At 38.3% G+C, this 26,228-nt stretch overlaps 4 protein-coding genes across 4 annotated transcripts; 3 read left to right on the top strand and 1 right to left on the bottom strand.

The window, feature by feature from the left end:
- Nucleotides 1-6,641: 6,641 nt before the first annotated feature.
- Nucleotides 6,642-7,833, top strand: LOC131426445 (prostaglandin reductase 1-like). Its single transcript, XM_058589178.1, has 2 exons — nt 6,642-6,823; nt 6,880-7,833. The coding sequence occupies exons 1-2, from the start codon at nt 6,715-6,717 to the stop codon at nt 7,767-7,769; spliced, it is 999 nt and encodes a 332-aa protein (XP_058445161.1). The 5' UTR covers nt 6,642-6,714; the 3' UTR covers nt 7,770-7,833.
- A 1,921-nt stretch (nt 7,834-9,754) lies between these two features.
- Nucleotides 9,755-12,421, top strand: LOC131428593 (uncharacterized). Its single transcript, XM_058592642.1, has one exon. The coding sequence runs from the start codon at nt 9,755-9,757 to the stop codon at nt 12,419-12,421; it is 2,667 nt and encodes an 888-aa protein (XP_058448625.1).
- A 7,657-nt stretch (nt 12,422-20,078) lies between these two features.
- Nucleotides 20,079-20,847, top strand: LOC131425562 (cytochrome c oxidase copper chaperone). The gene is made up of 3 exons (XM_058587547.1): nt 20,079-20,217; nt 20,285-20,457; nt 20,518-20,847. The coding sequence occupies exons 2-3, from the start codon at nt 20,309-20,311 to the stop codon at nt 20,600-20,602; spliced, it is 234 nt and encodes a 77-aa protein (XP_058443530.1). The 5' UTR covers nt 20,079-20,217; nt 20,285-20,308; the 3' UTR covers nt 20,603-20,847.
- A 51-nt stretch (nt 20,848-20,898) lies between these two features.
- Nucleotides 20,899-21,860, bottom strand: LOC131425556 (protein CWC15 homolog). Its single transcript, XM_058587533.1, has 2 exons — nt 21,613-21,860; nt 20,899-21,546 (listed from the first exon to the last, which is right to left on the bottom strand). Exons 1-2 carry the CDS (start codon nt 21,741-21,743, stop codon nt 20,982-20,984), a joined length of 696 nt encoding a protein of 231 aa, XP_058443516.1. The 5' UTR covers nt 21,744-21,860; the 3' UTR covers nt 20,899-20,981.
- Between the last annotated feature and the right edge of the window lie 4,368 nt (nt 21,861-26,228).

Here is a 26,228-nt window from a genome sequence, read left to right as displayed (position 1 = left end):
CCAGTGATTAAAGTTCAAACCGTAAAAATACTTTCCAAAATACTTGTTTCCTGGAAGGTTTTGTCAACTACTTTTATTATTTAAACACTCTAAGAAAGAGTGTTCGACTTGCTCATAGCCTTACCCAAGTAAAAATTCGAATGCCTTATGGTTTTGATTATAATTTATAGGAGTTTTGTAATTGATTTTTCAATCACTACCTGTTTTATGACAACTATAATAAGTGTCTCTTTCAACTAGTAATATCATAGTTTTCGAAACTTAACCTACACTAACAACAGAACAAAAAATAAAACAATTTGTACTAGGATAAAACCATGCAAACACTCTTAATATTGCTTTCAAACATTTTCTTTAAAACATTATTGTCTGTTAAATTCTTTCATAAATCTAGTTTTGTGTGTTCGTGTTCATTGGATGACAGTTTCACACAGAGTAAATTTGAGGGTTCTAAAGTACATTTATGACACATTAGTTGTAGGCTATGTTGGGCGGACAATCGAAAGACGGATTCGAACACGAAAGATACGGATTTTTACGGAGAAAGAAAACGATTTACGACCGCGAACGAGTAATAACGTGTATTTATTGTTTGAGAAAAAAAAAGAATTCAGTTTCACATCGTTTCGTAACAGCAGGGCTGAATTCGCGTATGTGCCTGGCGTAATAGTTCTACAGGGCGCAACACTCCTCCTCGCGAATTTAATCCTGAGTGTCTTTTTCTGCTTACTCAATAGATGTAACAGTCAATCCCATCTGTGTAGCGAACCTCTTCATTTTTGTAGACCCAAGCGGTTTGGTCAAAATATCCACAAGCATAAACTCCGTCTCACAGTACTGCAGTTTAATTACACCAGAAATACAGCAACTCTTAGTGTAATGGTACCGCGTATCTATGTGTTTAGATCTTTTCTTCTGTTGCTCCAAAGCAATGAAATCAATGCAACTTTTGTTATCTTCATACACAACTGTCGGATGCTGTTGCTGCTCACCAATTTCATCCAGCAAACGTCGTAACCAAACAATCTCCTGCGTTACCGCTGAAAGAGCCACATATTCGGCCTCCATCGTAGACATGGCTACGCAGCTCTGTTTTCGGCTCACCCATGTTACGGACGCTCCTCCTAAACTACATATGTAACCGGTACAGGATTTGCGGTCACTACTATCGCCTGCCCAATCAGCATCGCAATACGCCGATAAGTTTAACTCACAACCAATCTTTCCCAGAATCAATTCGTATTCAATAGTATGTATCAAGTATCTTACCACACGCTTAAGCTCTGTCCAGTCAGTTACTGATGGGGTGCTAACTTTTCGGCTTAGTATCCCAACAGCCGCTGAGATATCTGGACGACTGTTCACAGACAGATACAACATGCAACCAATCAGCTTATGATATTTTTCATTATTTTCTAACTTTGGGCTATTCTCGGCTGCCTTATAATATCCCGGATCCATTGGGTACTTTGACCCTTTAACATTGTCCATGCCAAAACTTATAACCATTCTCCTTATGAAGGCACTTTGAGAAATAGCATAGAAACTATGAAGCTTTTGATGTCGCCTAACCGAGTGATTTTTAAGCGTTTTTGCAAAGTTTGCTCGATACGGTCAATTTCACTCTCCTTTTTACAGATCAACAACAAGTCATCTACATATACAAGTAAATACACCCATTCATTATTATCGATACGTTTCCGATACAAACACGAGTCAGCACTACATTGCTTAAATCCAATCTGATTCAATATGTCTGCGAGAGTTGTATGCCAAATTCTTGCTGATTGTTTCAAGCCGTATATGCTTCGCTTTAATTTGCATACCTTCTTTTCATTTCCGCGTTTCACATACCCTGGCGGTTGGCGCATATATACCGGTTCATCCAACTTTCCGTATAAGTACGCTGATTTAATGTCTAAATGTTTTACGATCATTTGGCGATGTCCCGCAACGGTTAAAAGCACACGAAAGGTAGAACGCATCACCACTGGAGCAAACACATCATCGAAATCAGATCCGAAACGCTGACTGCAACCTTGTGCTACAAGTCTCGCTTTCATTCGCTCAACATTGCCGTCGCCGTCCAATTTGCGCTTAAACACCCACTTGCTACCAATTACATTTATTCCATCTGGTGGATTAACATGTTCCCATGCATCGTTTGATAACAGTGATTTATACTCAGCATTCATTGCAGCTATCCATTCGTTTTTCTCAGGACTTCGAACAGCTTGCTCGTACGATGATGGCTCGTCCTGGTCCAGTGTTGCCATGCCAACAAAATAATCATTCAGTCTTACTGGCAAAGTTCCTCTAGTTGAACGACGCGCATTGGCCTGTATATTTCCATTGTCTGAACAATCCTCACCGCAATATAATTCATTATCTGACTCATACCCGTACCAAACATCGTCTTCGGAGTTTTCTTGTACTTCTGGATCAGGTTGGGCTTCATTTGTAGTATCCAAAACTGATTCAGACTTCAACTCAACTATTGCATCATTCGTCTCTAACTTTTCTCCGGTATCGCGATCACCATCCATGCTCAAATTCTCTAAAAATTTCACGTCTCGGCTAATGGTGATTCGTTCCGATGTTGGATTCAGCAGTCTATATGCCTTATGTTCATTTGAGTAACCAACGAACACAAGCTTTCGTGATTTAGGCTCCATTTTCTTTCGCGTTTCAGCTGGAATATGCACCCAGGCTTCCGAGCCGAAAATTCGAAAATGTTGGTATGAAGGAAGTTTACCGTACCACTTCTCATAAGGACTCATTCCTATGAATCTTGAAGGTACTCTATTCTGTATATAGGTTGCCGTTAGTATTGCTTCTCCCCAGTACTTTTGATCCAATTTTGCTTCCAATAGCATACAGAGTGCCATCTCTTTTAGATATCGGTTTCTTCTCTCCACTACCCCATTCTGTTGTGGCGAGTAGGGTGCACTGAACTGACTTAATATACCCTCCGACCGAAGGTAAATTTGTAAATTTTTACTTATAAATTCGCCTCCGCCATCTGATTGTAGTATCTTGGGCGTCTTGCCTATCTGTGTCTTACAGAAAGAAACGAAATCTTTGATCTTAACAGCGACATCTGATTTATTTTTCAGAAGATATACGAAAGCCATTCGTGTATAATCATCCACCAAGCAAAGGAAGTATTGATTACCACTCGGTGTGCATTTCATAGGGCCACTCAGATCAGCATGCACGATATCCAGTTTCTCCTTCGAACCTCTATCTGCAAATTTAGGAAATGCCGATCGTGCCATTTTCCCTTCCAAACAGCATTGGCACACAGTGCGTACACCACAGTCTACCAGCTTCATTCCATCAGCTTGTTTATTTGCGTGTACCGATTTAATTACATCTGCATCACGGTGTCCTAGCCGTCTGTGCCACGTGTGTTGACAATACGGTGTGTGCGAATTGTCTACACTGATCATCGCTTGTTCCGGAACACTCAACCGATATAAGCTACCGTGTCGTTCACCAACAACGCATACCAGTCCGTTGTCCTTCCGAATTTCACATCTATTCTCACTAAATACTACATTGAAATTTTTCTTAGCAAGAATGCTTACAGATATAAGTCCGCTTGTCAATTTCGGTACATACAATACGTCGCTTAATTCGATGTCTATCGGTTTTCCAGAATCAGACATTCCAACAATGATCCCGCTGCCGTTTCCAGCAACCTCAGCTCTCTCACCGTCAGCCAACATTACAGTCGTTTCATCTGAATGTTGCAGCATCGTGAAAAACTTTCGGTTACCTGTCATATGCCGTGAAGCACCACTGTCTATAAACCAGCAGTTTGGATCAGTTTGTCCCACCAACCATGCCAGTGGTCCCTCAGGAACAGTTTGTGCCTGCTTCACCTTTGGTTCATCCTGCTTCTTCTTCATCGTCTTCGTCGATGAATCGGCAACTAAAGCATTCGGACAGTCTTTCTTCAGGTGTCCCGGTTGTTTACATTGAAAACAAGAACGCGATTCTGTTTGTTTACTTCCACCAGTAAACTTCTTTCCGCCACGTCGGTACCTATGTTCCACTCGCAACGCTTGTCCGCTGCTTGAATTAGCGCCTTCATTGCGCTCCCGTCGTTTCTCTGCTTCCGCTAACAGCTTTGATTTAACCAGTTGAATCGTTAGTTCTTCTCGTGGTCTTTGTTCCAATGCCGTTGCAAGGTAATCATACGAATCAGGAAGCGAACACAGTAACATTGCCACTTGCAACTTTGCTGGAATAGCGTCACCGACATCCGCAATCCGTTGTAGTAAATCAGAAAAGGTCTGCAAATGCTGCTCCATATCGTTGCCATCCTTGAGCTCCAAGTGTGTCAGTTTCTTCAGTAAATACACTTCTGACCCTTTGTCGTGATACGCCTTCAACGCGTCCCACGTTTGTTTGGCAGTTTCACAACTTCGTACCAAACTTGTCTGGTCGTCTTCAATGCAGAGCCCGATAGTCGCCCGAGCTTTTGCATCTGCCCTCGTCCACGCTTCAGTTACTGGGTTCACAGGATTCTCCGAGATAACTTGCCATATCTCCTCCCGAACTAGCAACATCTCCATCTTAAACTTCCACGACTGATAATTGTGATTGTTCAATTTCTGCAGTGCAAATCTTTGTGAATCCGCCATTTTCTTTCTGCTTCCGTTCACGAACAAATTAATCAGAAATAATTAATTTTCACAGGCAGCAACTAAACAAACTTATTGTTGCCTACAAGCCTGGGCCCATAACCTGTTGGGCGGACAATCGAAAGACGGATTCGAACACGAAAGATACGGATTTTTACGGAGAAAGAAAACGATTTACGACCGCGAACGAGTAATAACGTGTATTTATTGTTTGAGAAAAAAAAAGAATTCAGTTTCACATCGTTTCGTAACAGCAGGGCTGAATTCGCGTATGTGCCTGGCGTAATAGTTCTACAGGGCGCAACAGGCTATTTGATTTATTGCTTCTTAGGTTAAGTGTAATTTGCATTAAAGGAAATTTCATGGCCGCCATTATGATGTTCTATACCGTAGCATTTATTGACACCAAATAAACTTCGAAATGCAAAAACGAGGAAATATGATGGACTTTCATGATTCGTTTTCAGAATGTATGCACAAGATTTAACGCCACGAAATAGTTTTATACAAAAATGACGATGAATCACGAAAAATAATTTTCATAAATCATGAAGACTTTCGCAAAAACCGCATTTATTTCAAGGCGATTAGTTATAATTCTTATTTTTATCCTTACATTCACGATAAAAATAAAAGCGCATGAAGTTTTTACGTTCGGAAATAGCCTCAAACTCGTAAAAAAAATCTAATATATTCTTACTGGTTGCATTCAAAGTAAACATGACACACACATAGTCAAGAAAAATATTATCAAAACGTCAGTTTATTCAAAGCGGAATTCATTCCATTGAAAATAAATTTAATGTTGATCGTAAAGCTGGTTTCAAAATTTTCTTGAATTTGGAGTTTTAAAGCAGGTTTATGCTGATTCTTCATTTTGATTTATAAACCTTATGAAGAATGGTCCACTTGGCAGGAACATGCTCTTATAGAGGTTTTCAGTAGGCTTTCGTGGAGTTTAAAGTTTTATTGCAAGATTTATTATGTAGCATTGAAGACAGCTACAAGTATTTATTAATATTAAAAATGTTACTTGGGTGGTTCTGTACACTCTGAATCGGCTGCGAAGTCTGTTGAAACAGAAAGTCATATTCCACTACAGGAATGTCATACCAAGGCTTTGCTTATATATTCGACAAACGTGAATGTTTTTCATTTATATATTCAGTTATAGAAATTTCATATTGAATTCAACTAAAAAGCAGCTCGAACATGTGCAAAATTTAAGAAAAAGAAGAAAAAGAATCCAAATTGACAATTCAGTTCGTTTTTTCTCAATTAATTCCAAAAGATTTCCAAACCAATCGGTTGGATTTAAATTCCAAATAGAATTATGAGTGAAGGTTTTTTGCTCACTCAGATTCAATTCGGAATTCATTCCAAATTAGTATAATGTGGGTAGAAAAGAAAAATATGTGTAATTTAATTCTATTATAAAATAAAACTAACTGGAATATTTTATGCTTATTCAACATTTATATAAACAATACTACAAGTTATTCTTTCAAAAAACGATTACGGACACGAATTACGGGGATAACAGAGAAAATTTCATTGAATTTTTTGCCTTATAATTTTCAAATCGTACGATTTTTCATGTTCTTGAATGTAATTTTTCGTGAACATCGACGCTTTATTTTTGTGCAACTCGTAAGATGTAAAATTACAAAACATTTCGAACTTTGTATGTTTTTCGATGTTGATAAAAAATATAAAATAGTGAGATTTTTATCATGTGGCGGATTTCTGTGGTGATCCAAAAGGTTCCTAAATGGATTCACAATATTAAAAGCACTGTAGCAAAGCATACACACAGGAAAATGAACGATTATTCGATGTTGCCCCGTAGAAATAACCAGGATTCAATATCTTTACCTAAATCATCTAAATTAAAAACATTAAACTGTTATTTACAAAACTATTTTTCAAAAACCATTGAACGCTAGAACTGGCATCGCTGCTTCTATGCTAATTTTAATTTCATGATGAGAGACAACAACAGGTCTTGATAAATGATAATGCGATTACATTTTAGTCAGGCGCCAACTCGCATCAGAACAGCATGGTGTATAAAGCAAAAAAATGGATTTATGCCCGAGCCTTCAGTGGCGAACCTAAGCTGGATGATTTCCGGCTCGAGGAGGAGACTATGCCGGAAATAAGAGAAGGAGGTAAACTAACTATTTTATGGCTACAATTTCATAATACCCATTTCTTTCTGTTACAGAGTTCCTCGCGCGAGCTGAATATCTAAGTGTAGATCCGTACATGCGTATTTACATTCTGGCCTACCCGGTCGGGTCGGTCATGATCGGTGGCCAGATTGCGAAGGTGTTGGAAAGCAAGAATTCCGATTTTCCGGTCGGGGCGTACGTTTTCGGCCAGTTCGGCTGGCGGACGTATTCTATCTGTAATCCGGCTGGAATTGAAATTAGAAAACCTTATGTGCTGCCGGATTTCGGTTCGTTGTCACGTTCGCTAGGCATCGGTGTACTTGGGACTGTTGGCAATTCTGCATATTTTGGAGTGCTGGAGTTGTGTCGTCCGAAGAAAGGCGAAACGATGGTGGTCAGTGGAGCTGCCGGTGCCGTCGGAAGTATTGCAGGGCAGATTGGTAAAATTAAAGGGTGCAGCAAGGTGATTGGATTAGCCGGCACGAATGAAAAATGTGCCTGGCTGAAAGAAATTGGTTTCGATAATGCAATCAACTACCGAACTGATAATGTAGAGCAGGAATTGAAATTGGCTGCTCCCGACGGTGTGGATTGCTACTTCGACAATGTTGGTGGACAAATTTCGGCGACCGTTCGAAAACAGATGAATGTTTTTGGACGGATTGCTGTTTGTGGAACTATTTCCATGTACAACAATAAACCCGTCCTGGTTGAAGATCCTCAGAGGGACTACGTTTGGAAACAATTGGTACAGGAAGGATTCAGCGTTCATCGCTGGACCGACAGGTGGTTTGACGGTATCGATCAGAATCTGAAATGGATCCAGCAGGGCCAACTAAAATATCGAGAGACCATAACGGACGGTTTCGAGAACATGCCAAGTGCGTTCATTGATATGATGCGTGGAGGAAATATTGGAAAGGCAATTGTTAGAGTTTTATAATAACGTCGTTATTCAAATATATGTTTTTATTTCTACTGTTCATAAAAAGGAGTCAATTAATCAATATTTTTTTATGTTATTGTTATGTATCTCATGTTGAGCTGTTGTGCACTGATGAGTCAAAGACGGAACGTAACGAAAATATGCGATGCGTTTTAATTGCTGATTTGCTTCTTGCTTCAGTTTATTCTGTGCAAAATAATATTTATTCTTGTCTGTTATCAGAAGATAAGAAGCAAATACGAGAACGGTTTTAAGACACTCAAACACATAGTTTTTTTAAAACAGATCCATCAAATAACAAATTTTTTTGCAGTAAATTGCGTTTGCTTTACAATCTATTGAATCGATATTGATTATTTTCCTCAAAATTTGGGATGTCGATCGATTAATCTAGTAATCAATTAATAACCAAGATAATCGACTGGAAGTTAGTTTGAAACTGAAATTCGATTATTTAATTAATCGAATAATTCGAAAAATCCAATATTTATAATCGAATAATTAATGAAATAATAACTCTATTAATCGATTAAAACTTAATCGTTTAGTTAAAAAAAATTATATTCGGTCAGTGAATAATCGAGTAATTTAAAAAATCCGACATCCCTACCATAAATATCTTCAAGCAACAAAACGTCGTTCTAACTCGGTTCAGTGCTGCCAAGTGAATTTGTTGAAAATCTTAAATAGCGTCTACAAAAACTAAATTATCTCGCGATCATTGGTGTTGGCAACACTGCAAGCAGTACGAGTTTTACGCAAGCATTTCTGGTAACCGATGCTGTTTCGTTGTTATGCGAACATGTTCCCGTGGAAACAAATAAACAGAACACAGGAGGCAAGGAGAAATAAGTGAAAAAAAAAATTATGTAGTTCTTAGTCATTATTTCATGAAACAAGACGTTTGTGCTAGTAACCGAAATAAAATTAGAAACTGAGTTTGCGAGGGACGAAAATTGTTTGAATTTGTCGTTACATTTTGCTCCTTCTCTCTACCAGGTGAGGAACGAGCGCTGGGTCGGAATCGACCGGGAAAACTGTTTGAATTTGTCGTTACATTTTGGTCCTTCTCTCTACCAGGTGAGGAACGAGCGCTGGGTCGGAATCGACCGGGAAAACTGTTTGAATTTGTCGTTACATTTTGGTCCTTCTCTCTACCAGGTGAGGAACGAGCGCTGGGTCGGAATCGACCGGGAAAACTGTTTGAATTTGTCGTTACATTTTGGTCCTTCTCTCTACCAGGTGAGGAACGAGCGCTGGGTCGGAATCGACCGGGAAAACTGTTTGAATTTGTCGTTACATTTTGGTCCTTCTCTCTACCAGGTGAGGAACGAGCGCTGGGTCGGAATCGACCGGGAAAACTGTTTGAATTTGTCGTTACATTTTGGTCCTTCTCTCTACCAGGTGAGGAACGAGCGCTGGGTCGGAATCGACCGGGAAAACTGTTTGAATTTGTCGTTACATTTTGGTCCTTCTCTCTACCAGGTGAGGAACGAGCGCTGGGTCGGAATCGACCGGGAAAACTGTTTGAATTTGTCGTTACATTTTGGTCCTTCTCTCTACCAGGTGAGGAACGAGCGCTGGGTCGGAATCGACCGGGAAAACTGTTTGAATTTGTCGTTACATTTTGGTCCTTCTCTCTACCAGGTGAGGAACGAGCGCTGGGTCGGAATCGACCGGGAAAACTGTTTGAATTTGTCGTTACATTTTGGTCCTTCTCTCTACCAGGTGAGGAACGAGCGCTGGGTCGGAATCGACCGGGAAAACTGTTTGAATTTGTCGTTACATTTTGGTCCTTCTCTCTACCAGGTGAGGAACGAGCGCTGGGTCGGAATCGACCGGGAAAACTGTTTGAATTTGTCGTTACATTTTGGTCCTTCTCTCTACCAGGTGAGGAACGAGCGCTGGGTCGGAATCGACCGGGAAAACTGTTTGAATTTGTCGTTACATTTTGGTCCTTCGAATGCCAACTGCCAGTTTATATGGAAACGCAGTTAAGACGCTCTAGTAGGGAAACTCGTGGAGCCATACCAAAGCGATTGGAAAGTTTCGTTGTTGAGATTCACAAGCACAACACTATGATACGTACTCCACAAAATCAGAATAAGCAGCTAGGAGGGAAAAATTCAGATGAACTACCCGAAGCTTCGAAACCTGAGTTACATTCGAGTAAAACTCGTTCATCAGGAAGCAGTAGAACTGACAGCCAAATCAAATTCTTGGAACTGGAAGAAAACAATGAAGAGGTTGAATTACAAGCATCCATCGAGCGAGATAGAATCGTAGCTGAGAAGCAACTTGCGGAACTACAGATCAAGCATGATCTGGCACTGAAAACGGAACAACGAAAGGCTGAATTTCTGAAGCGAAAATGTGAGCGTAACCAGAAAAGAATTGAATTACTGTCTAATTCTAGTAGTAAATCGACTAGATCGAGTATTTATACTAACACATCCAAACGTGTCGTGGATTGGATTACTGATTCAGAAAAGGTAAAACCGTATAATGTATATGAAGAATCGTCCTACCAAATGGATCATCCGCGTTCACGAGATTACGGTGAAAAGAACATACCGACTCATGACCGTAAGAACGTGTCGGCAATCGATGCAATGAATACAGATACAACTGAACCTAGTACAAATGCGCTTTTATGCCAAGCGTTCAAGGCACTGCAAACCAGAAACCTGAAAGATTTGCCTCCATTTTCCGGTGATGTAATGGAATGGACAGTTTTTGCAAATGAATTCAAAACATCCACTGAAGAGTTTCATCTATCGGATCGTGATAATCTGAGGCGATTGAATAAGGCGTTACAAGGAAAAGCGCGCAAGGCTGTAGAATCGTTGCTGTCATCTCCAGAAAATGTTGCTCAGATTTTACGAATGTTAAAGTCAAATTTCGGCCGCACTGAATGGGTGGTAGCAAATAGGCTTGAAGCACTAAAGAACCTGGAGCCAGTTAAGGAGGGTAATATTGAATCTTTTCGTATGTTTTACAATGTGATCATCGGTACCAAAGTGGCGATGACTTACGCGAAAGCGGATTGCTATCTAATGAATCCAGAACTAGTTTCTCATCTGGTTGAAAAGCTACCTGCCTTTAGTAAACAAATGTGGATTCGGCACAAAGCTGCTTTGATAAAAGAGGGTGTGGCTATTGATTTCAACACCTTTTCTCGTTGGTTGGAAGATGAGATGGACAATCAGCTTGCGAGTCTAAACCCTGTGTTTAGTGCAAAGAAAACCAGTTATCCGCCAAAAATGAAACCGGTAGTGTTGAACGTCAACTGTCCTGATGGTGAAACAGCGAAAAGATGTCCTTTGTGCTCAACACACTCTCACGTCGGTTTGGATAAGTGCGATGAGTTTCGTAAAATGTCTGTGGCTCAGCGTCGATCGACAGCAAGTTCTTGCAAGGTTTGCTACATTTGCCTTAAGTCAAATCACTCTAGGAAAAACTGCAATTCCGAGAAAAAATGCACTATATGCAAGAAGAATCATCACGAGTTAGTTCACTCTAATGAGCCCGTTAGATATTCAAAGTATAGCCGTACAGATACACAAAATAGTCAAGATAATGTGTGTAATATTAACGGTAAAAACGTGAATACGCTTCTTCGAGTAGGAAGAATAAGAATCAGTGGCCCAAAAGGAGTCAAAAAAGTATTCGCGCTGTTTGATGAAGGTTCATCTCTGTCAATGATGGATGCTGCGATTGCAGAGAGTATTGGATTGCGAGGACCGATTTCTCCCGTGACTTATCGTTGGACAAATGGTATTTTGCACAAGGAAGATCAGTCTATGAGATTGTCTTTCCGTATTTCGGGACCATCAGAGCAAGCAAAATGGTATGAAGTGAGCAATATCAGCACGGTACAAAATATCGCTTTACCCCCAGTAAAATTTGACGTAGCAACGGTGAAGCGGTTATATCCAATGCTGGATGACGATAAGTTAGCTGCTATCCAAGATGCTTGTCCCTGTATGCTGATTGGATCGAATAATGCGGGTTTGATTGTACCACTTAAGACAGTGCAATATTCGCTAGATGGTTTACAGTTGACTCGTTGTCATCTGGGATGGACAATCCATGGAGTAATAGATCCATCGAAAGTTGAATCAAATAGACATCATGCATACCTGTGTTCAGAAGATGATGACATCGAGCTTACTGATTTGGTTAAACAAATGTATAAAGTCGAAAACTTTGGGATTTCTGAAAAGTTGACAAAAATAGCTGATGAAGATCTGCGTGCGCTGGACATCATGAATCGTAGTATCACACGACGTAGTGAACGTTTCGAAATAGGTCAAATATACAAGTACAATAATTTCGTTTTCCCAGATAGTAAACCTCAGGCTTTGAGACGTTTACAAATAATTGAGAAAAAGATGGATACGAATCCTGATTTTGCTGAACGGTACTGTGGAAAAATTCAAGATTATATTGATAAGGGGTACGCTCGGAAATTAGAGCCTGAAGAATTGGTTGATACATCAAACACATGGTATCTGCCTCATTTTAGCGTAGAGACTGCTGAAAAGTTTCGTTTAGTTATGGATGCTAAAGCAAAGTCACATGGATTTTCTCTGAATGATTTGCTGTTAAAGGGCCCTGATTTCGTTCCACCTTTGATTGCGATTTGATTCGCGCCAGAATGAAGAAGATTGCTTTCATCGCCGACATTAAGGAAATGTTCCACCAAATTCTTATTCGTAAAGCAGATCAGGATTCTCAACGTTTTCTGTGGCGTGGAATGAACCGTACGGAGCCCCCTGATACATACGTTATGATGGTAATGATATTTGGTGCAATTTCGTCCCCATCAATGGCACAATTCATAAAGAACTTCAATGCAAAAGAACTAGATGAGAAGTTCCCTGGCGTTGAGCGAGCTATAATCAAGCAACATTATGTGGACGATTATTTCGATTGTGCTGAAACTGAAGAAGAGGCGATCAAGCTAGTTCAATCTGTAATAAAGGTACATGCACAAGGAGGATTCAGGCTAGTCAAATTCGCGTCAAATTCCACAGCGTTGTTAGATTCACTTGATCCTGAAATACTTGCTGATAAGAAACTGGAAAATGCTCGTGTTCTTGGAATACAATGGGACCTGAAATCTGATGAGTTCGTTTTTCCATTAAGATTTCCCAAATTTGATGAATCATATCGGATTGGTGAAGCCGTGCCTACGAAGCGAACGTTGTTAAAGTTTATGATGAGCATATTTGACCCACTTGGTATACTGGGTCCGATCACTATCCAACTGAAGATTATATTTCAAGAATTGTGGAGGTTACAGTCCGGTTGGGATGATGAAATTCCTGACGGATTAGTTCCCAGGTGGATTGAATGGTTGAATCAAACAGCGAGGCAAGAAGAAGTCAGAATTCAAAGATATTATTTTCCGGCGATATCGTCATTTGCTGAGGTAGAGCTGCACGCATTCTGTGATGCGAGCGACAAGGCTTATGCTTGTGTTATCTACATGGTTCACCGCCGAGAAGATCAGTCACACATTGCTTTAGTGTACGCAAAATCAAGAGTGGCGTCGCTGAAACCGCAAACTGTACCACGGTTGGAACTGCAAGGATGCGTTTTAGCAAGCCAAATGATGCTTGTGCTGCAATCAGAAATGATGATAAACCTTACTAAGATGTATTTCTGGACCGATTCAAAGATCTGCTTGAGCTGGTTGAAAACGAGTCAGAAGTTGACGGCATACGTAGGCGCTCGTGTGATGCAAATCAAGGAAAATGGTCATAGGCCAGATTTGTGGCACTGGATTCCGTCTCAACTAAATGTCGCTGATTTGGCTACAAAATGTTCAAAGCTGGGAAACATAGTAGAGTGGCTTTGTGGTCCAGATTTCCTACATCGTAATAGTGTTTATTGGTCTAATGATGAGATATTGGAAATGTCTTCTACAGAGATGATGAATTTTCATTCTGAACTTATCATTGATGATTTTTCTGATCCATGTTGTGCTGCATTCCAAGAAGAGTTGATTGATCTCCCCGATATTGCTAGATTTTCTGATTTCAATCGTTTGCTCAGATCGACCGCTTATTATCTGAAGATGAAAAAGCTTTTAGTGTTACCAAAAATCGAAAAGCCTAAGCGTCTGACAATAACTGTTCATGACATGACAGACGCCAGAGTCATTTGGTATAAAAAGGTACAGTCAGAAGTATTTGATGCAGAGTTACAAAGTTTGAGGAAGACGGGTTATGTAAAGAGCAGTAGCCGTTTGCGAACGTATTCACCATTTCTTCATAATGGACTAATTCGTCTGCGTGGTCGCATACAAAGTGACGGTAGACCGTTTGAAGTGAATAATCCTGTAATTCTTCCTGATAACCATCCATTTTCATTTCTGCTAATTCGTATGCATCATATTGCTAACGCACATCAAGGAGTAGAAACTGTCATAAATAATATTCAAGAACGCCATCGTATTCTGAAGATACGTTCGCAAGTAAAAAAATACTCAATGTCTTGTATGAAGTGTCGAGAGCTGAGAGCGAAGCCGACTACTCCACAAATGGGTCTGCTGCCACCGGAGCGGATCACGCCTTATGTATATCCATTTACTTGTACTGGCATCGATTATTTTGGACCACTGTTTGTGAAAGTTGGTCGTCGCATCGAAAAAAGATGGGTTGTACTGTTTACGTGCATGACATCAAGAGCCGTTCATTTGGAGGTAGTACCATCACTAGATACGAACAGTTGTATAATGGCAATACGTTGCTTCATGTCTATTCGTGGATTGCCGCAGTGTATCATGACTGACAACGGGACCAACTTCACCGGTGCTGACCAAGAACTAAAGAAACTAGTGAAGTCACTGGACCATCCAGAGCTAGAACAATCGTTGAGTGTCAGAGGTATAGAGTGGAAATTTATACCACCAGGGGCTCCACACTTCGGAGGATGTTGGGAGCGATTAGTGCGCTCTGTAAAAAATGCTTTACACGTAATGTTGAAGGAACAGCACCCTACAGATATGGTGCTCCGGACAGCTTTATGCGAAGTAATGAATACAGTCAACAACCGACCACTAATACATGTTACAGATGATCCCTTGGATCCTGAACCGTTAACCCCAAACATGTTACTACTGGGACGTAACAACACGATACAATTCGATCACGACTTCGATGAACGAGATCTGAGCTGTCGGGCAGCCTACAAACATTCTCAAATATATGCGGATCGATTTTGGCGAAGATGGGTAACAGCTTATCGTCCGGAGCTGATTCGGAGTCGCAAGTGGCCCGATAACAGGAGTTATCATGAATATAAAGTTGGCGACATCGTGCTAATAGTTGACGAAAATTTACATCGTGGTAGCTGGCCAAAAGGAATTATCGAAAAGGTGTATCAAGGTCCAGATGGGAAAGTTAGAACAGTGTTGGTCAGAACAACAAAGTCAATCTACAAACGACCTGTGTGTAAGATAGTTCTACTGCGGCCCATCAACTCGGTTCCTGGCCCGGAGAATGTTGGCAACACTGCAAGCAGTACGAGTTTTACGCAAGCATTTCTGGTAACCGATGCTGTTTCGTTGTTATGCGAACATGTTCCCGTGGAAACAAATAAACAGAACACAGGAGGCAAGGAGAAATAAGTGAAAAAAAAAATTATGTAGTTCTTAGTCATTATTTCATGAAACAAGACGTTTGTGCTAGTAACCGAAATAAAATTAGAAACTGAGTTTGCGAGGGACGAAAATTGTTTGAATTTGTCGTTACATTTTGCTCCTTCTCTCTACCAGGTGAGGAACGAGCGCTGGGTCGGAATCGACCGGGAAAACTGTTTGAATTTGTCGTTACATTTTGGTCCTTCTCTCTACCAGGTGAGGAACGAGCGCTGGGTCGGAATCGACCGGGAAAACTGTTTGAATTTGTCGTTACATTTTGGTCCTTCTCTCTACCAGGTGAGGAACGAGCGCTGGGTCGGAATCGACCGGGAAAACTGTTTGAATTTGTCGTTACAATTGGAATAAGAAGAAAAGAACAGTATCGTAGTTGGATTAAGAAGAGTATGTTATAAATGTTACGGGGCGTTACAAGCGTTAGAATTCTGTAAGATTTTGGTTTTACGAAGCGTTACTTTTCTGTAAATTATTTGTGTTACATATTTGAAAATTTTAAGTATTACGAAACGTTATATACGTTACTCTTTTGAGTTATAGGCATTACGAAGCGTTACATAGCAACAACAAATGCATTACTTTACTTTTGTGGAATTTGGCCTTTCTGTTTCAACAGACTTCGCAGCCGATTCTTAGTGTACAGAATCATTGCATGGCTAGTACTATGGATCCTACTGACACTAAGAACCCTTCCAGGTCGGGGCTCGAGCATACGACAACTTGCTTGTAAGACCAGCGTCCTATGCATTGAACCGCCAACCCGGGACGAAGCGTTACATGCGTTACTTTTTTGTGAGTGATAGGCGTTACGAAGCGTTACATGCATTACTTTTTTGTAAGTGATAGGCGTTACGAAGCGTCACATGCGTTACTTTTTTGTGAGTTATAGGCGTTACGAAGCGTTACTTTTTGTCAGTCGCAGGCGTTACGAAGCGCTACATGCGTTATTTTGTTGTGAATTATAGCCGTTACGAAGCGTTACATGCGTTACTTTGTTGAGAGTGATAGGCGTTACGAAGTGTTACATGCATTACTTTTTTGTGAGTTATAGGCGTTACGAAGCGTTACTTTTTGTCAGTTGCAGGCGTTACGAAGCGTTACATGCGTTACTTTGTTGTGAATTATAGGGGTTACGAAGCGTTACATGCGTTACTTTGTTGAGAGTGATAGGCGTTACGAAGTGTTACATGCATTACTTTTTTGGTGAGTGACAGGCGTTACGAAGCGTTACATGCGTTACTTTTTTTGTCAGCTACAGGCGTTACATGAGTTACTTTTTTGTGAATAATAGATGTTACGAAACGTTACAAGCATTACTTTTAGTATATTACATGTGTTACACACTTAAAACCATTTCTTGAGCTCGGCATAATAAAATGCCGAAACTGATCAGCAACACGTAAATTTGCTGATTGCTCAGTAATCAATACGCATGTTTCTGAACTTCGTTAAATGCATTCACTGACATTTCGGTAAAATGCTTCACTTTGCCGAAATTTGGCATAATTGCTTGCTGAATTTATCAGTAAACAAGAGATATGCCGACATCAGCAGAGACGTTTGCCGAGATTTCGGAATATGCGCTAGCTGTTGCCGAGATTCAGCACGACAGCTGTCATTTATTGCCGCGTTACATTTTCGCTTCGCATTGTGCGATCAGTTTCTAATGAAATTCTCGAGTGAAATAATGGATAATCTTCGAAGAAACGTGAAACCACTTGCAAGTAAAAATATTGAATAAATCTAGTAACATGTTTCGCTTTATAAAAAGCGACTTTATCAGAGCACTCGCGATTATAAGGGAAAAACACCCAACACGGGGCTCAAAGCGTCCTCGAGACAAAACTTTGGGGGATATGCGAAAAAATAACCCCATGCATGGAATAATTCAATAGATCAAAGTAAGTTTATTGTTTGAACAATACCGTATATGCATAATTAAATATTGAACAATTTTGTAAGCCAAAAATCAATATATATTTTTATTTTCATATTTCCAGCTCGACTCCGGAAGCACCGCTTTTTATCCATGCTACATGGTTTCAGGTAGGCTTTAAGCACTACTGGCAACAAATTTGTAAGCTTCCTTTAAGTTTTAATAAAATGAATTTTTTATCCTGAATGGCGTGTTTATAATGTTGAGAAAATACAAACAAAATTAATTGACTAGATTTTTAATTACTGATGATTCGGTAATTTATTTTTTTCATTTTTTCGTTTTATTGGATTGCCGAATATTCAGTGAACGTTTCACTGAGCAAACAGTAAATCTTATGCTGACGATTTCGGCAATATTTGACGTTTGTCAAATTTTAGGATGCCGAGACGCTCAGTAATTTTATTTTTGCCGAGATGATTGCTGATTACTCGGCTGTGCGAATCTCGGCATTTTTTTGCCGAGACTCAGCTAAAAAATTTAAGTGTGTACGAAGCGTTGCACGCGTTAAAGCATTACATCGTATAAACGATTCTGAAAATCGAAATTGAGACTTCATGACTATTTTTGAGTAAATGTCATTTTGTCTTTTTTTAATAATTTCATATGCAACTGTAAACTTATAATTAATAATTGAATAATTATTATTATCACCCTCATTCTTGTTTACGTCCGTATCCGCTATTCGACGAACGGGTACTTTCGAACGAATACGAATAAGCCATTCTTGTTTTCACTCGAATGCATTCTAACGCGACTCGTTTGCCACAAAATATTCAAATATCAGTAAACTTCTTCAAAAAAATGCTGATCAGTCCAATTCTCGTGATTAACCATATGCGAAACGCTAGAATGTATGCCATTTTACCTTCAAACGATACGTGGTTTCGATTCGTCAGTTTAATGTTGCGAATCAACCGTTCGAACACATTGAAAAAAGTTTAACCGATTTCTAACAAAATTATTTTCGAATCTAAAGGTGATTTGTAATCAAATCATAAATTTGTGTTTTGCATAAAACATTTAGAAAGCATAGCAGTATAGTAAAATGCTGTTTTTTTGGGGAGCCCTTTGAATATATGCGAGGTTCAAAGTTTTTACGCATCCATTTTACATCTATTAAGTACTTTATGGAAAATACGCCATGGGTAAACATGCTTTATTTTATATTAAATGCATGATTTTACCAATATAATAAATATGTATGCTATCGAAAACATGACAAAATTGCAAGTAAAATGCAACATATTTTTCGCCGATACTACTGATCAGACTGCTATTTTAAAAGCTTTTGTTACTTTGCATGAAGTTTAATTTGAAAATTTCATTTACCGACATGAATGAAATTGGTCCTGAGTACGATGTTTATTTATTATGTAGCATTCGTCACTTCCTTGATGCTTGGAATCTTCCTTAAAAAACTACCTGCGATACCGATCCTTCTTTGCACAGGAATCGCGTACGAACACGTTCGAGTGAAAACAAGAATGGCTTGTTCGCATTCGTTCGAAAGAATGTGTTCGTCGAATAGTCAATACGGACGTAAGCAAGCATGATGATACAAAATCAACGAAAAAAACAAGTCAAATAACAAATGATATCAAAGATTTTTATTTACAACTCAAACCTGTACCAGGACTGATAGTTTAAATTATTTTTACGTTTCGTCTTTGACTCATCAGTGCAGAGCAATTCAAATTGAACTGCTTACTGCTAAACTCGGCAGTTCAATTTGAACCGCTAAGCAGACGTAAAGTTTCTGCTACTTACAGAACACTTTTTGGCTTGCAACGGAGTGCAATGTCTTTTCTGACGTGCCGAACGAAAACGTGTTTTCGACTATTTCTGGCCGATGCAGGTTTGGTCATTTAGGGGTTAGCCAAATTTTGTGCTATAATAATAAAAACGGTTATGTGCCCTAGCACAAAATTTGGCTAGCCCCTAAATGATAGTTCAAAGTTGAATGGGCGTTGTTTTTATGCATGTACGATGTTTAAAAGTGTGATTGATTCGAACGTAAACGGGAGTACGAATTTGATATACTTTCGAATGTATCGCATACGGCCGTAAACAAGAATGAGTGTGTATATTTTGGTGTTTTGAAGCTCACAGATGTTTGTTTTAAATCCCATTTTTTATTTTTTTTATTCAAACGAGCTTGTTTATGCCAGATTTACTAAACATATCTGAAAATCACGCATTTGTTCTAAAACGGGTAATAATTAAACTGTCAATAGTCATTTTTTAAAGAAAGTGCTGGCTATGATAAAAATAGAATACATTAACGCGGCAACTCTCAACCTGTAAATATTGCACTATAAAACAATACAATTCTCAGAAATTCTCTAACTGAAAATTGCCAGCACAGAGGAAATAATATATTATTGAAACTAGACTTTATGGATGAACTTGGTCTGTGCCAAAACAAAGAGAAAGGAAAAATTGAGTACAAAATTGATTGTTCGTTTACTGCTAGTAACTAACACTCAAAGAGGACCGAATCCTGTTTATTTCCTATTCAAAGCGGATGCTGACAGGCAGCTTCTTGACCATTTTCCTAAACAATGAAGCACGAGAAATATTTTTGAGAAGTGAAACCAACAACGTTTGTGAATGTTAAATTCTTACAGTGTATGCAGGATTCTGCATAGCAATCGGTTGAACCGATTCGCCTCAGCGATATTTTTCTCAAGTTTCTTTTGTGCAGCTGTCAAATAAAATCTATTTCGCTATTCAGTCTGATTGCAGAATCAGCGGATGTTCTTGAAGTACTTACTTAGTAAAATATACTATTTATAATCGAATTCAATATAACTCGTTCGTTACTTCAAAGCGTCAATTAGGTAAAGATAATTTCACAATAATGGAAATACTGTAGAGCGGTTATTCTATATTGCTATATTTTTCAAGGTCGTGCTAAACGCCGAAAAAGTAATGGGAAATAAAGTTAGTGCAAGTCCGGTCGCTGCTCTACCTGCCGTTGCTGAGTCTCCGCAATCTTCGTCGGTGGGAACCAAACAGGAGAAACCCAAATGTAAAGCCTGCTGTGCATGTCCAGAGACCAAGCGGGCTAGAGATTCCTGGTAAATAATGGTGATTCATTGTCGGGAAATGTTATATAATTCGAGTTTTCTTTTCCGCAGCATCATGGAACGAGGTGAAGAAAAATGTGGAGAACTGATCGAAAAACATAAACAGTGCATGCGAGACATGGGTTTCAATATTTAGATTAGAACTCGCATAGATGAGATGTTCTAGACTGATAAGCGGCGTAGTTTTATCTAAATTACGCTCACCAGAACACGGAGTCGTTTTCTAATTTAATTGCATTCATCTCGGTCACGCAGCTGCATTGTAAATATAGCAAATAAGTTATTCGGTTGAATTATTATTTAATTGGTAGTAACCCTTTGAAATGTTTAGTACTTAACATTTGTTAGAACACAATAAACAGTGTTGTGAGAACATAAGAATTGTTTCGATGGGTTTCGAGTTTCACTTTATATAAAACGACACGTATAACATCAATGATGATTAACTATTTTAATTAATCTCTATTTTATTATCAATTTATTATTTTATGTATTATGAGTTACAAACACCTATCTTACTTAATGTACTTATCCATAAACTTTTTGTGGAATTCGGAACGCAGCGAATCGTTGATAAACAACGCACCTTTCTTGTCCGGTTCCGAGCGAGCACAATTTTTGAACACCACGTCGTCATCCCACCGTCGCTTGACCTTCAGTTCCGCCTTGGCTGTCGAGGCATAATTCAACAATGGATTCCCCGAAAGAATGTTTTCCATTCTGATGCGTTCCTCTTCGTGTCGTTTTTCCAGTTCCTTTTTGGTGGCTTCCTGAGCCCGCTCTCGTTTGATCTTGTTCAACTCCGCCAACAGCGCTTCCGTATCATCTTCGTCCGAATCCGAGTCGGAATTGTCGCTTTCTACTGGATCATCAGCATCCAGATTTTGTGGGGCACCATCTGTTTTCTGTCGCTTGGTGCCACTGTTGCTGTTGGCTTCGATGGCACGACGAACCACCGACGACGGGGGAGCTGACGAATTTGCTTTGCTACTTCCTGGTTTGGTTTCACGTTCGCGTTTCTCGAGTTCCTCTCGGAAATCACGGCTGCGTAATTCTTCCGAAGTTCCTTGGCCGGGATCTCTGCAAATGAAATTATGTTGGTCACTCCAACGTAAATCCAAACAGGAATGGTAACCAATTCTATACCTATATTTCAGCTTTGTGTGCGCTGGAAGATCTCTGCTGCTGTATTGTTTCGACAAAGCACTGAGATCCTTTTCACCACGACCGCTGCCTCCACGAGCTGGATCAAAGGTTGGTCGAGCGGCAGTCGTCATGATTCGAAAATGCTAGTATATTTCTTTCAAACTAAAAAAAACACTAAATATACGTATTAACTTGCAAACAAATTACTGCTTTAGAGCAGCTTTTCTATTTGACAGCTATAAAATAGACCAAAAGCTGCCGACACATTTCTTTTGTGACCAGAGATGCCAGATATTTTCATAGAAAATCTGAATTGCTTTGAATAAAATATCTGTATTCACTAATAAAATGAAATCCTTGCAGCAAAATGATGCTAAAAGATGTTATTCCTATAGATTGTGGTTGTAGGATGGTCAATCAGTCATTTTGGTACTCACAAGAATATTCAACGACGATATTTCATAGCTTTTTTTTTCAAATATTTTTATTCACAACAATTCGACCGTCCCACGACAAAAGGGCCTAACTGCAAATGACAGTTTCTCTTTGTTTACTTTTTTCTTTCACGATTTACCGAACTGATTTTATATTTGACGCTTTACTCTTCGCAAAACTTTCAAGGTAAAACTACAATCTTTCGATTTATATTGGAAACCTTAGAGAATTTGCAATAATGGCTCCGTAATAATCAATAGAGAAAGTAAACAAAGAGAGGCTCTCATTTGCAGTTAGGCCCTTTTGTCGTGGGACTATCGAATTGAATTGTAACTCCATATATTTGTCTAGTTTGAAATTGAATTTCAACGCCCAATATGCAACATCAAGTCGGGTCATACAACTCTGATGGACAGTAAAGTTTCATGATGCCATTACTTCCTTGAAATCAGTTCAAATTGGTTTCGAATTATAATATAAATGGATTTCACAACAGATTTCCATATTTATTTGTGATTTGTCCGTTGAATGATAGACTTTTATCTCGTTACTGGAATCAAATACTAAAAGATAGCTCAGACAGAAAAGTTTATTTTTTTTTCTTTCCTCCTTTTTGTATAAAATCTGTACTCTGTATTAAATTTGTATGAACATGTAAAAATCTTTATAATACAGATAAATCTGGTTGTGACATCAAATTCGATCAATTCGGCCTCCGTGACGAATCCAAGAAGGGCTGCCATATCGATGAAATTTCTTACTACTGAATCATTACATTACAAGAGAATTTTTAATGTCATTATTTTCAATGATTACTAAGCAATAACATTCCAAATTTGAGAATTCACCGTTTTTTCAATCGAAAAAAAAAATTCATATTATTTCCGTATAAATTTTCAAAATATAAAAATTACATTACTTATGTACAAGGACTAGGGTAACAGAGGTATTTGGCCCACTTCAGGATTGATTTTATTTTGACCCACTTTGTAAAAATACCTATCAAATATCTTTGAACAACCCTTCCGCAATAGGTAATTTAATGTGATTAGCTTCAAATTGATGCAACATGGGTTACTTTACATCGATTAAATCCATAAAGTTTTATAAAAGGGAAATATTTTTCCCTTTTATAAAAATCGTTATCGATTCTTCAATTATTATAGATTGATGTCTTTTTAACTAAATGTTGAAAATAAACTTATTTCCAAGGCGACAAATGTGTTTCCGAACGAATAAAAAAAACGAACTGTCAATCTTTATTGCAGTAGAAAAGTGTGTGCAAAAACGATGTATAGAAAATATAACACATAACAAAAGTGTTATGTGCAACATTCACTTGTGCTAACAAGTACACGAAATCGTTTCGTAGAATACCATAGCTAACTATTTATTTTACTATTTTGATAACTAAAGCAATATATTAACTTACGATATAATAAACCCAAATCTTCGTTTATTTATTTCTGAGGATCAGGGAAAAATATTTCCCATGAAACTACAGGAAACTTATGCACCCTGCTATGTTTTTCTGGCGATATTCTCTTACTTTACACCCACAATAGCTAAAATTTTGTGTTGTACTGACATATTTCTTTCTGGACATCTTATGGTCGTAAAAGGGTTAAGTAGGCCAAAATATATGAAGTGGCCAAAATACCTCTGTTACCCTAAGCGCCGAATATGTTGGTTGACACGTCGTTGAAGTTCTTCGACATAATCTATAATGACTTTCCGACAGAGATAGCAGGATCGGGAAGGAAGCTTTCTTTATATATATATATATATATATATATATATATATATATATATATATATATATATATATATATATATATATATATATATATATATATATATATATATATATATATATATATATATATATATATATATATATATATATATATCTAATCAACAATAATCTGTAGTTACAATACTAACTTAAAAGATCGTAGATTCTCCCGTCTTCCTTTTGGACTAATTCCATTTTTATCTCATGTCCACCGGAAATTTTCTCCGAAATGTTTTCTTAAAAACTAACTGCGTAGTGCCAAGCAAAAATGTAAAATGTAAATGGCAGATGTCTAGCCAAATTTCGGCAAAGCTAACACATATGTATATCAAAAGTTCGGCAAACGCATTCGCTGATCACGGGATAAGATTTTGCCAAATCTCGGCGAAAAGATGTACTCTGCCGTAAATCTACTAAACGATTCTCGGAAAACATAATGTTAATTACTGAGCAATAATTAAAATTGTTTGTAAAATTGTTTGTTGCAGACTTTTGTTCCAGTTCCATTGCTTTTGCAGCATCCTTGAAAGTAATGTAATATTATCAACTCCCCGTTCCCCTTTCTACTTTCTACAATGAGACCTTATTGATATCGTAAGAAATTGCAGATTTATGCAATTAAGTATAGATTTCCAATTTCTTGTAATACACCTCAGAGTAGGATTTCAAATCCATCTTACTCGTGAACTCATAATTGGTGACAGTTTGGCAAGTAGATAGCGTTGTAGTTCAAACGATGATGTTTTCAAGTGAAGCTGTCAAAATACATAGGAATGTTTTTATTCTCCAGTGAATTATCATTCATTTGCGGTGAAATTCGAATTATCGAAGAACAAATCTACAAGAATAGGAGAAAATCATTGATTTCTTTCAACTAGAATTTCAATTAATATAGTTAAATATTTCGCTTGAGAATAAATCTTGTTTCTTCGCATTCGGAATAGCCCACAGATTGAAAATGTAGATTGTTCTTCATTTATTCCACACTATAGTTTTTAAACCTTTGATTTCGTTAACGAAAATTGATTATATAACCAAAGATAAACTTATCTTTGATATAACCTCGCTTAGCATCTAGATCTAAATATATTGTTCTAGGCGATAATTTTCCAACATCATCGTTTTCTTTGTTCATAAAGTAAAACATTAAAGGCGTTGACTTTTTTTTTGAATTTTGCCAATATAAAAATCGAATTAATGGATGAGGAGATGGCATTATCATTCTAATGTCGTTTTCGCTTGAAACCGAAGCTAACCCTAGAAAAAAAAAACTAAAGCTAAAATGAATCGGAATCCAGTTGGAAAAAAATTTTCCTAAAAGGCAACATTTCTTAATGAAATTCCGTTTTATTTTAAATAATGATTAATTGAATCAGAAGAATATAAACATCTCAGCATGTTATTGTTATTTTAGATTGTCTTTTAGTAGTACTTTGACAGATTATTTTTTTTTTTTGGACTGAGATTAGTTACGTCCACTAACATGGATCTCTTAATTGAGATATATGTTGTGGGGGAGTGTGGTGGCAATTAATTTGTATAAAGAAACATTTTAAGATTCTACCAGCTGTCAAATCTATACATTTGAAAGTAATTAGGGTCAAGGGATGGTTGCGCCAATCGAAAATGCCATAAGTATAAAAAATCGATTGGAGGTTTTCCAGAGCCTGAAACATGAATTATACTGAATTATAATCCACTTTGTATACCAATTCCAACGCGTTACACATCCCCCACTCTCTACTATCCTTTTTATCTAATATCCACAGAAGCTTTTGTATGCGAGATGCGTCTTTGAAAAAACATTTTACTCTAAATCTCGACAAATACTAAAGGTTTTGACTGATTTCGGAAAAAATCTGTTTATCAGATTTGCATTGACTAACGGTTCAATACTAATGTCGTTTTTGCTTGAGAAAACTGAAACTGACCCAGGGCAGTTTCACCAAACAAACACTTTTCACGAAACTGTGTTGATTTCGCACTTAGCAACGGCGGTTTGAGCAAACCTGATATAACAACCAGGTTTGAAACTGTCTCGATTTTCAGTTCAACAACGTTAAAACTACGTTCGAAACTAGCTTCAAACAAACGGTTTGACAGCAGTTAGGGTGAAAACTGGGTTAGGTTTGACATCAAGCGAAAATGATATAAGAGTACAAAAATTCGGCGCATTTTGGTGGGGTGTACCCGCATATGCATGGCTGCCAGATGGCTGACTAAACGCTGCCAGCTGGAAAAATATGGGTGGCAGACATTCTGGTGACCGACTGCCTCACCGCTGCCAGGAATACAACTCAAACGATACACCCGTATCCACCAGGATTTTTCCACATTGAAAACTTTGACATTTTCAGCGAAGGTGAGAAGATGAAAACGCTCGGCT

This window comes from Malaya genurostris, chromosome 1, assembly GCF_030247185.1.
Source record: "Malaya genurostris strain Urasoe2022 chromosome 1, Malgen_1.1, whole genome shotgun sequence".
Lineage (NCBI taxonomy): Eukaryota > Metazoa > Arthropoda > Insecta > Diptera > Culicidae > Malaya > Malaya genurostris.
Note: the sequence above shows the minus strand (reverse complement) of the source record. Positions and strands in the feature narration are given on the sequence as shown.